General features: G+C 40.4%; 1 protein-coding gene across 2 annotated transcripts in view; it reads left to right on the forward strand.

The window, feature by feature from the left end:
* Positions 1–12,213, forward strand: part of LOC134542200 (uncharacterized) — a 1,033,251-nt gene that overhangs the window by 892,716 nt on the left and 128,322 nt on the right. For both annotated transcript variants that reach the window (XM_063386263.1, XM_063386264.1), the window contains exon 5: positions 7,756–7,890. In XM_063386263.1, the coding sequence (XP_063242333.1) occupies positions 7,756–7,890 (135 nt within the window). The remainder of the gene's footprint in view (positions 1–7,755; positions 7,891–12,213) is intronic.

Raw genomic sequence — 12,213 nt, forward strand, 5'->3', positions numbered from 1 at the left:
CGATAGTTGGAGATTACCGTCAAATTAAAAATAATGGGACGACTTTCTTCTAAGCATTCGTTCGGAAGACCTGGATAATGGATGGATTTGCAATTTTTTTATTTGTTATATATATAAAACACACACACACATGGAGATTTTTTTTTTCAAACTCATTACTGTTAATTTTTGTAGTCAGTCCACTGACAAATATAACGCAAGCTTGAATAAATTATACGGAATAAGATGGCGCTTTCGGCTGTTTAACACGCGTACACTAGCAGATTAAATTTTGAATATTCAATAGAAGACCGCTATTTTCCTTTTTTTTCTATGCTATTATGAATGCGTAATTCAAACATGCACGTTCAACTTGCAGCAAAATTCAATCCCGTTAGCTGTTCTCGATCATTGCTTCAATTAATCAGAAGCTTCTTACTGCGTTTCGATTTGGCAGCAATTCCTGCCTCTAATTGGACCCCTTACTTTTTTTTTCTTTTAATACTCCAACATTTATCCTGTCCGTTGTTTTACGATTTCACTTTTTATTCTTTCTAACCACAAAACTTTCCTCTCGTTATTTAAGTGGCTTATTTTGTGTTTAGTTACAATTCTGTAATTTTTAAGGTGATCCTCAAGGAAGTTACCGTAGCAGAGGGTCAGCTCTTAGCTAGATTACAGTTTTATTCTCACTCGACAAAGAAAATGCGAAGGCAGTCGATTCCATCTAGAAAGTACCAGAAATCCAATGGGTAAACGCAACCGTGACTATGGGTTAGAGGAGGTGGCAAGTAACGCTATTATCTTAAAACATAGAAATATAAATTTTTATGTGTGCGTGTTGCAGATTTTGTGCTTGATTAGCTTTTTTTTAAGTTACTTTTTTATCATTTTGCGAACTTACCCACAGGCTAAAAGGAAGAGATTACAAATCAACTTTTCAGGTTAAAATTCGACGTCACTTGCTGATTCATGTCATTAAAAAATATATATATTCAATATAATGTTGACATTAAATAAATTGAAAATAAATTACACGGAATTAAATTATAATTATGTCGTTAAGTAGACGTGAAAATTGTTAATTCTGTAATTAATTTAGTTTTCCTTAATTCTTCCAAAATCTTAAAAGCATGACGTAGCTGATTTAAAAACAAACAAACATGATAGTTTGCATTATTTTTGTTTTGATTTCATCAGCTGTCAAGTGCAGTTCTGCACATAAAATGTCAAACAGTGGAAACTGCTCCAGATCTGAGTTATCTTATATATCTGTGATATTGCGAGAGAGGGAGAGAGAGAGGGGGGGAGGGAGGGAGGGAGAGAGAGGGGGGAGGGAGGGAGAGAGAGAGAATTTGTATTTTTTTTATTATTTCCACTCTTTTTTAATTTGTAAATTTCACGAATCCAGGCGTCTATTCTTAGTGAAGTTCACTCGTTCGTCAGCAAATGGTAACGCGTCAACTTAGTTTCAGTAAAATAATTTCACTGATTGAAGCTGAAATTGCTATGTTCCCTTTGCGCAGGGAGACACACAGTCCCTGTCGTCATGTTTGTTCGCGGGAGATAGCCGCCACCCCGTGTTGACGGCGACCAAATTTCTTTGAAGCTGTCTCGTGCTAGATAACCCAGTATAGACTGCCTTGGGACTAGCCTGCTTGTTGTTGCGGCGATTCCCCCCCCCCCCCCTTTTGTGGATCCAGATAAGCTCGTCCGCGGTGGCTACACTGCTCGGGAAATTCATACGCCAGGATGTTTATCTTATCTCCGCAGGCTTTGATAGCGCCGAGTCCCAAGTTTGAGATTTTCAGGTGCATCGAGTATGTATGGCGCAATAGGCACCACAGAACCAGAATTTTTTTTTTAATCGATCATTGAGATGTGGTCTGTGTGACACCCAGAATGATTTGCTTCTTTTTCTTCATTGCAGTAAGAAAATGTAGACGTTGATTTTCCTTACAGTGAATATTGTTTTGAACTCATTCTTATTTATTGAGTTTTGCATTTTACCGACACGCATTCTCGGCTGTTTTTATTCGTTGTCGGTACACATAATTCACCTGGAAGCGAAATTTCGTCATTTTTATTTTATTTTTGTAAAACAAAAAATATATATATATTTCTGCAGCTATAACCAAGTTTAAAATCGTGCTTGAAAAAATATTGTTTCTTTGCAAACGTTTTTCTACCTAGAGGTAGACATTTTTCAATGTGGCTTAGTGCACCTAAACGCTCCGATTATTAATCCATACCTGTCAATACAGTATGTAAAGATAGTAACTAATTAATTAAATTTGATTTGAACTCTACACTTCGTGTGTCAGTTATTTTATTACCTTTTATACTTCGTTCAAGTTTAGGTCTGTCAGCTATGGCGACCACCGTGATTCGTTGCTATAATACATGCCGCTGTATGATCATCACAAATTCAGAGAGTTTGCACTGGAAAGGGTGATACTGAAATTTAACCTTATAATTAACTCCACACATTCTTGAAATGACGACTCTATCGCATGTTAGGCTCGTGTGATGATTTCTGGTCAGCGCGAGAAAATTAGCAAGTCATCTTGAGCCAGTGATTATAATCTGTCATATTAGTCACTGTAAAGCTGTTACCCTTCACCTCGCTGGTTTAGTGAGTCACTGTTTCTCGGAACTTAGCCAATTAAGTAATCCGAAGGCTTTCGCCATCTTCACTGTCATTTTGTCACGACTAGAGGTTTTTTTTCCTTCTGTACTGTAGATAGCAGGAATGTTTATGGAGTTTCCGATTCAAATTAGGAAGTAACAACATTCCTTTAATAGTTTTTTTGCAGTATTGACACTTGGAAGTTTTAATCAGCATTTAAAATCTAAACTGCATTTTTTTTTAGCGTGATTACTTATTAAAATCGGACTATTTTCAATATAAAATTAATCCTTGAAATTTTCAGCACATCAACCTAACATCGGACATTCGTATTGGTTTTGGTGCATTGTTTTCTAATCGAATATATATATATATATATATATATATATATATATATATATATATGCATTAGAAATATTGTGGTTTTCACATGAAAATACATAAACAATTAAGCCCTTAGCCACAAATTACTGTTGATTATTGGTACAGTATTTGGTAAACAAGAGTTGTACATATAGGAATTCTCAGTAATTGCGCCGTTTGTGAGTAGAAATCGTTAAGTGGATACGTCATCAGTTTTAACTACTGTTTGTGCCTGCTTGGTGTGATTTATTTATTTTTTGTCACACAATGTTTTTTTTATATTTGTAAGCCAGTAAGGCTGGACCGGCACTCGGGTTATACCTGAAAGGCAAGGACCACGCAGTGGCGCCGCGCCGCGAAGAAACGGTACGCGACATCTAGCATGCCATGATCCCACAACTCCCACATCCGCCTTGAAACACTGTCATGAACATTCAGATGCTCCCGAAAAAAAAAAGTTTTGTGTGATTGCAACAACCCGTGTGTTCGTTTTCCAGACCCGCTCAGGCCGTCAAGCGTAGAGACGAGGGCCCAGTTTTGCGACGTTGCCAGGTCCGGCGGGCCCCGGCGGACGCCAGTTCTCCAGCTGGCGGCGACGGCGCAAGCTTTTTGGCGGTGGCTGTACCCGCCCGGCGAGTATCAGCTGGCGCGCCGGCGATAGTCGGAGAAGAGATGATAAAAAGAAAAACGGAGATTACCTGCCACGGCTGCCATGTGCGAGTGACCTTGCAAGGATAGATAACTCACTTCATTCTGTGCGATAACGGAGTGTCTTTGGCTGGTTGAAGCGCAGTATCAGTTCGGACAATGTACGCGTCCTGTTAATTCCGCTAAGTTGCTTAGCTCTTATTTTTTTAATATGTGTTCTTCCGCCGACCTGGACGAGTTCGATTTGGAGATTCGAGCTTTCGGAGTATACTTAGATGGTAATTACTTTTGAACTTGTTTTATATAATATATTAATATAATTACAGAAATGTTTTAATTTTCTTTATACTATAGGACATTTTTTGGGATAAAGTTTTTTTTATGTTGTTAGTTATTACCGAGCATTCGCAACTCCCAGTCACGAGATTTCAAAGAAAACAATAGGATTTTTACTGTAGACACAAACATAAGATTAAATTTGTGTTAAATAACTATATAGATATTGGTATCTGCACATTCTTTATATTTGGTATGTAGGCCTGTTTATTTTATTAGGCATGAATGTTTTTGCATTATATTTTGTATTCATATTTGGGCTTTTAACTAAGTTTATCATGGACTATCATTTAATGTAGTCCAAGAGGTGCTCTTTAATGTCATTAAGCAATTATTAGAGTAGACCTCATTTAGGTAGACCAATTCATTAAAAATTTAAGCATAACTTGTGTATCCATATCCCAACCCCCTATCCCTTACGATTCGTTCGTAGCGTAACTGTAAAGTTGAGATCGTGATTCAAGAAATTATTGTGCCTTCCTTATAGGATTAAGTTTCGAAGGAGTTGTGTTATCACTGTAGTCTGATAATATATTTTATAATCCATTTGGGTTAAATTACTTTTACAAAAATGATATATTTAAACTAGGAACTATTTATGAATTTAATTTTTTTGTTTCTAATCTATTGGCTGAATGAACCTTTTAACTTTTAAATCTTCTGGAATAGTGACTAAATTCATGACGCAAGTTCCAACGAACTGTACTTAGAACAGATAAAGTTTGTGAAAACAGTGCTGCTGAGAAAACGCTTCATATTCGTGTACGCAATTTATGTACACTCAGAGATATTGACAGACAGGTGCTTTATAAACATATAATCCTACATAAGGAACAAAAATTTGTTCTTCAAGGCTGCTTAAAGTCTTCGGTTTGCGAGAGGTAAATTTAGGACCATACTTAGGAGCGAATTTCCTCGCTGTATTTGAGCGTCTTTTCCCCGCTGGAACAAAGGAAAACATGAGGATGAAAAAGGAGGCGGGGTATGGTTGGAAGAACTCATAGATGGATTAAATATGGGCTTTATTTTGTGCCATGTAAGTGGATTGTGAAAACGTTATCATAAAACTTAATGATATTGTATAGGTTACGTAAGCGACAAAATAATTAAATATACATATTGTAATATCTCAACATAATTTTGTCACCTTTTTATAAAATTTTAGTAATTATAATAATATTCAATAGCTAACTTTTTTATTCATTATATTCCATTTCTCTTCGGCTTTTTATGTTTAAATTTTTTGTTTGGGTCACTGATCTGTGGTTAATATCCCCGGGTCTGCAAAAAGTTGCCCAATGAATAACAGAATAATCAGCGACAAATCTTTAAATGATTTCAACTACTGACTCAGTGCCGGGGGACTAGACACGCGTTGTATTTTAACACTGTGTATTTTATAACTTAGCTAAACTAAACGGGCAACACCAAGAATTGTGTTCAAGAATGGAAAACGTTGATGTTACAAACAATCAAGTAACGCGCCAACGGCCGAGCTGGCTGAGTACATTCGATGATTGAACAAAATTGGTTCGATTCCGAAGACATTTTAATACCTGCCTCGTAATTGGGTCAGGTCCGCCCAGTTACCAGTCAGAATACTATGTGCAATTCCGTGTTCGAATTTGCCATCTAGAGGCCTTAATTAAACCATGTGACAGTCTTAAATAAAAAGGACTTGTGTCTAGCCGCTGACAACTGTGCCGCATCTTCGGCTAGCCTCGGGTATGCTCGGCACACCCGACACTCCTGACGAATAAAGACGGCGTGGAAGGATGGACAACTCATGATAACCAATGGTCAATTAGGTTAGGTTAGCTACATTATAAATACGTTAAAACATTGTGGACGGTTGATTTGGTTAGTATAGCTACATTAAAGATACTGTGAAATCATGTAAACTGTTTCCTAGCGCTGGATAGCTACATATTAAAAAGTTATTTGCTAAGCAACCATAAAATTATTTTACAATATATTTAATGTAGCTATACTTACCTAATATAACCGACCATCCACAATGTTTTAAAGTATTTATAATGTAGCTAACCTACTGAATAATTCTTTAAATTACTCTTGCTAATTTTAAGAATGACATCTTATAAGTTAAAGGCAGTTTATTTGAACACGGTAACTGAAAGAGTGAGCGCACAAAATATTGTTGTGGTTGTTGTGTCGTTCATGCACTGTCACACTCACGAGCAGCGGCGTGAATTCTCGAATGAAGCCGAAGATGCGGCACAGTTGTCAGCGGCTAGACACAAGCATAAAAAGGTAATACGTGGTCATGTCATTACGTTCGAATTTTCCGTGTATTATTTTTCAAAAGAACATCATCGTATTCGTCAAGTGCCACAGTGTTAAAACTTGCAATTTTTAAAAACAGTTTTTCAAAAAAAGAATGCACGTCAAATAAACGTACAAAGAACGCCATATTCCGAATTTCGAGTTCCGCGTGCTGTACTAAACAGGTTGAATCTACAAGTACGTAGAAAGAAAGGGAGAGTTGTTTTTGTTGTAGTCGTAAGTAACCCGCATAGTCATGGGCATGTTTGTGTCAGTGAGGTGGGATATTAAGGTCAACGATCGCTGGTGTTTCTAGCACGGTGTCGCCTCTTAGCACAATGCTCTGAACTGGCGCGCAGTCTTCTCGTCGTGCACAGGACAACGTGAGATTTGAGTGGTAACCATAACATTACATTATATGGTGGAAAAATCGAACTAAATGTGTGATGCAAGTCCCTTGAGTGCTTTCATGAATCTGTACCTTATGTTTCATGCCTAAAAATTATTCTAAAACACGCGTTTTAGCCATTTTCGCTCTCCTGAAAATACAGCTTAGAAACGAAATACAGAACTACTTATTCACTCTCAGCGTATTCTTAAATATTTTTCGTAAACGGATATCTTGACCAGTTTTCACGTGTTTTTTTTTTTTTTCTGAAGCTCTACACACCGCATGTGTGCCTGGGTAGACGGGGCCCTTAACAAGTTTTGAAGATTTTATTTGCACTTGAAGATGATTCTTGTGCGTTCATGTTCAAAGTAAGTTACTCGAAGATAACTATCAGTAAATTTACAAACCAAAACCATGTCGAAATCCTCCACAGTTACCGCATCTCGCCTGAGAAACAGCCTCAACCAGGATGCTAGCTAGACATCAACGGTTTACCAAGATATTTTTAAAAACATTTGTTAAAAAAAATAGCTATCTAAATTTACATACACGTAACCAAGAAAATACTGCATGATTGTGTGTGTGAGCGTGTGAATGACAGTATAAAAATAAGAATTTTAATTATATTTTTATATTTAAAACTATATTTAATATGTTTAAGGTTAGTTTTTAATTATATATTGAATATATAATACAATATTTTATATGTTGTATGTTAGTACTAAACTTGGATGTTGAATTGGTAGATGATTCATCAGTAACCGCCGTATTTTGTAATTTGTTATAAGTAGAGACCTGCAAAATTCGCGTATTCATTCGGTGATAGGCTAGAATTCACACACATATACCTCTTAGATAATTTTGCTATTGGCTTACTGTTCTGTTCATCTGGACGAATCTCAACCAGTTATAAACCCTCAACCAAAGAAGGATCGAATCACAGACAAACCAGCTGAGACGACTTACAAGTCGGCAGCCAATGAACTTGCGTTATTTGCCCGAGTGTACAGGGGTATGTGCAGTCTATCCTGAAGGCCATCGAAACCGCGAATTTTGCAGGTCTCTAGTTATGTGTTAACGAGCTCGTTGTCTTCGAGACGTGAGATGTACCTCGCTCTTCCCGCAGACCTATCGCGCAAGATCGAGCCCAGGCCGCGCGCGGAGAGCTCGTCAGACGCGTCGTCCGAGCCCGAGGCGGTCCGGGGCGCTGACGCCGAGCATGTGACGACACCCGCCGAAAAAGCCACCCCAGACCTCGACGGTGAGTAACATCTTAGCTCTATGGTAGACGGCATTTGGAGGGAGTAATTTCCCGTGAATGGAACGGAAACGTGTAACCACGGTGCTGCCGTATGTGACGGATGGCGCGAACGAGAGTGGTTGAACGTCCAAGTCCTTGACCGTTTTATTGATCATAATGGTCGAGACGACGGAGCTCTTTTTTCGCTGGCCTACGCGTTCACCTGACATAACGCCATGCGATTTTTTTTTCTCTCCTTTACAAAAGATCGTGTCTACGTTCCGCCGCTACCTAATGATTTGCCAGAGCTGAGACACAAAATTTAAGAGGCTATTCCTTCAATTGTTCCAGACGTTGGATGTGTGCCGCACAACTAAAGGTGCACATGTTGGACATTTATTAGAAGGAAAATAAACTAGGAAACTAGGTTAGTTTTGCCTACGATTTGATATGTGATTTTTTGTAAATAGTCTAAATTAAACTGTTATAATATACAATTGAAACTGGGACATTCTTTTATGGACGTGCTATGTATTCTCCGAGGGCAGGAAGACGCGGGTGGCGAGTAAGGATGAGGGGAATGTGGGGAGAGCGCCCCATGGCAGAGCCGATGGTCGGCAGTGACGCAGGACCGCGAGTTGCCCGCGGCGGCGTCAACGACCGTGCGGCGGGGTCAGCATGCAGGCTCCCGCCACTCTTCCACTGCCCGAGGGGAGGGGGGGAAGGCGCCTCGCGGTGAAGCTGTTGGCGTCACGCCCGCGCGACTGTGACATGCGTAACGTCGCGGCCGTCCTCCGAATCCTCCGAAGCCTTGCGATTACTATGGGTCTCGCTCTTCTGCACTTGGCTGCAGTGTCGCTTCCCTTTCCATCGGGCAACCTCTCCCCCGCTGGCCACGTTCCCCGTTCCGGGAGTCTCCGTTGAACATGCCCTGGTCAGTGCACAGAAGAAGAACACCGTGGGCGACTTCCTGTTCCCCCTCCTTCAGTGTCCTCGCAAGATTCAGGCAGTCATGCTGGACATGCCCTCATCCTCTACGCGTGAAACACCGTGGACGATCTCTTCTACGTCGGACCAGTAGATTCTTCTCTTGTTCCATCGCTCCATCACAGCATTGTCCTTCTCTCCGGTGCTCCCTGGGGAGGGGAATATGATTACGTTCCTTATCATGTCATCAAAAGTTATTAGCCTATAGAATAGCGTACGGGGGAAAAAAATAGTGTTTTGTAATCGCCCACTGAATATTTTTGTCAATGTAGACGTTACAAAATATATCGTGTCTGTTCGCGAAGTGACGTGCAACAGCAAAATTTTGTTGTCACTGATAGTAAACGGATGCGTTATTTTTTGTCACTGATAGCAAACGGAGACACTATTTTACTGTCAATAATATGAAACGGACACGTTATTTTGTTGTCACTAATACGAAACAGTTAAGTTATTTTGTTGAAACCACTGAATATAAGTTCTGCTGTCTATATTGGAAAAAATTATTTCGGGCGGCCACTAAACTGTTTTTTTTTGTGTGTGTATATGTGTGTGGGAATCGCGCTAAACAAGTATACACACAATAGATATGCTATGGTTTCATAGGAATTTTCTAAAAACATTACAATAAAAACATTAGTTTTGTATGGTTGAAATTGGAGTAAATACTTTAGAGGCTTAAATGTATGTGTACGTGTGGGGATGTTGTATGCAGACGAATGTTGGAATGAGTGACTACGCTTTTATTAATGCTTATTAAGGGTTAAAGAGGATGCCACATCTTTAGAGATAGTAAATTTATGAAGTATGAGGAAGTAGGATTAAAAATTTGATTCGCTTATAATATAATTAGGGACCGGAAAAATTCGCGGGTTCAGTGACCTGCAGGATGAACTCCATAGTTCTACGTACACTCGATCAATTGTCACCCACTCATTGGCTGCTGTGTTGTGAGACGTCCCAGCGTAGCAGCCTGTGATTCGATAAAGCTTTGTTTGAGTGTTTCTCATTGGCCCAGAGTCATCCAGGTGAGTTGTGAACCAATAGCAGAGGCAGCACTGAGGTATAACGATTTGTATTTTAGCCTATCGCGAAATGAATTCGCGAATTTTTCCGATCTCTAAATATAATTGTTAAATCTCAAAATGCTTACGGGAAAAAATCAGTTGCTTTATTATGACAAGACGTGATTTTATAAAGGAGTTAATAAAAGAGGAAGTGATAGCCGACATGAACTGACAGATATACGAAAGTAAAAGCAAGAAGCGATAGGACATTGAAAAATGGATGGTAAATCACGCCAAATAGAAATTAAGGCACTATAAATTAACTGTTGTAGAAGAAAATTTAGGTCTGGATGAAGAGGGGACTGAGGGAAGCTGTGTGTTACGCGTTATTCATGTCTGTAGCGTCTGTTGAGGAAACCTCATTTGAATGACAAAAGCATTTTAGAACTGGGCTCTAGAAAGTTCGAAAGTGGGCTATTTTCGTCCTTCCTGGTCAGCGCTAGCCTTTCTTTAATGTCTGCGTTTGTCGTGGGAGGTCTGAGAGACGTTCATAACACCCCCCCCCCCCCACCCCCTTTTACACCGAGAACACACACAACACACACGGTGTGCAGAGCTTCAGAAGAAACCTCGCCATTTGAAAACTGCTCAAGATATCACAGCGGTGTCTGTTTACGATGGTGGATGAATAGTTCTCTTTTCGTATTTAATTTTTAAACTGTATTTTTAGAAGAATGAAAATGGCTAGTATGCGTTTTTAAGAATAATTTTTTTAACATGAACCATCCGGTAGGTATTCTTGAAAGCACTTATGGGCCTTGAATAACACCATCTTCATTTATGCACCATCTAAGCCTTGCGCTTAGAGGCGTTAACGCGCAAGAAGCACCAGTGAGCGTCGACCTTATCATTCTGCCTCACAATCACAAATATACTCCTGACTAGGCGGCCTCCCAAAATAACACGTCTGCTCTCTTTACCAACGGGAGAATTATTGAAAATATACACGACACTGTTTGGTTCTGACAATAACTTGTTCAGAACGTGTCAACTAAATAATAAACAGGTATTTAAACTAAAATTTATGTGTGGACGCGTGTGTTGAATGTTGTTCCACCAGAAAGATTCAAACCGACTTACTTTAAAGGATAACTGTATTTGATGTGAACAACTACCAGTTTTAACCAATCAGGATGTATATTTTTTTTTACCAAACTCGTTTAGATCTATTTGGTTAATTCCCCAGCGCAAAGCGCAAGCAACACGGTTGCGTCGGTTTTTTTTCCAAACGACTTTTTATAATAGACTTGCTCCAAAGAAATACGTGTTTTCATGTCGGAATGTTCTTTTTTCTCATATATTTTAATTCATACGCGTAATAACTGGAATGCAAATGACTGGCTACACACATTCGAACGGTTATCCGACCGGCATTTCGATGACAGTAAAGCGAATTTGCTTCACTGCAGCTTAGGCGAATTGAAACAATTTATTCACATAATAATAGTCAGCTTGATTTGAATTTAAATGTCTACAACTTTCATCTCGTTTCTGCAGCGAGAAGCATAATCGGGGTTATTTGTTTCGTGAAGTGATGAAACATAGGTATACAAAAAAAAAGAACTCCATGTTCGGAGTTTGCGTGTCTGTCGTAACGAGTTCACAAGCGTTTCGTTATTCCGCTGTCAGGAGGCGGCCAACGCAATCAACTTCTCAGGAGTGGGGTTTCGTCAGGGGTACTCGGGCGTCACGGAAGTGTCCGTCCTCCGTCTTATCCGCAGGGCCGAGTTGGCAGGCCTGGATCACGTGGCCGCGCCGGAGGTATGCGACCTTTTCGTCCGTGCAATATCCCTTCCTGCTCTCGGTCGGAGCGCGGTCGCCAAGGCGAACATGTGTCGCGCTAAAGGTCTCTGGACCGCCGAGGTGGAGGGGGGGGGGGGGAGACTTCCGGCAGCTGTCGGCGTGCGTCTTCTGGTGGGTGGGGCTTTCTCCTCGGCGGCGCCAGAGGGACCCCCCCTCTCCTCCGCGGGTCGCGTGCCTCGCGACGAAGGCGACAGCCCGGGTAAGAGGTCGGGACGGTTCGTTTGCCGCGTGGACTTTCTTTCGCAATTACGCCTTCCTCCCACGCTCTCCTCCTCCATTTTCCCTTCCCCGAATTCCCCGACGGCGATCCTCGCCGCTATCCACTCTCCACGTCCTCGGGTCACCCCAGAGGACGTCACTTCGAGCTCAGACCAGTTGTTTCGACCATACATCTTACATCCTCAGCGTTGCTTTTCCTGTACCCTCATCTGCACTGCCATCTATGTATCTACACGTGAAGTAACGTGATCGAAAGAAGTGTGTGACG

The sequence above is a fragment of the Bacillus rossius genome, assembly GCF_032445375.1.
Source record: "Bacillus rossius redtenbacheri isolate Brsri chromosome 4 unlocalized genomic scaffold, Brsri_v3 Brsri_v3_scf4_2, whole genome shotgun sequence".
Lineage (NCBI taxonomy): Eukaryota > Metazoa > Arthropoda > Insecta > Phasmatodea > Bacillidae > Bacillus > Bacillus rossius.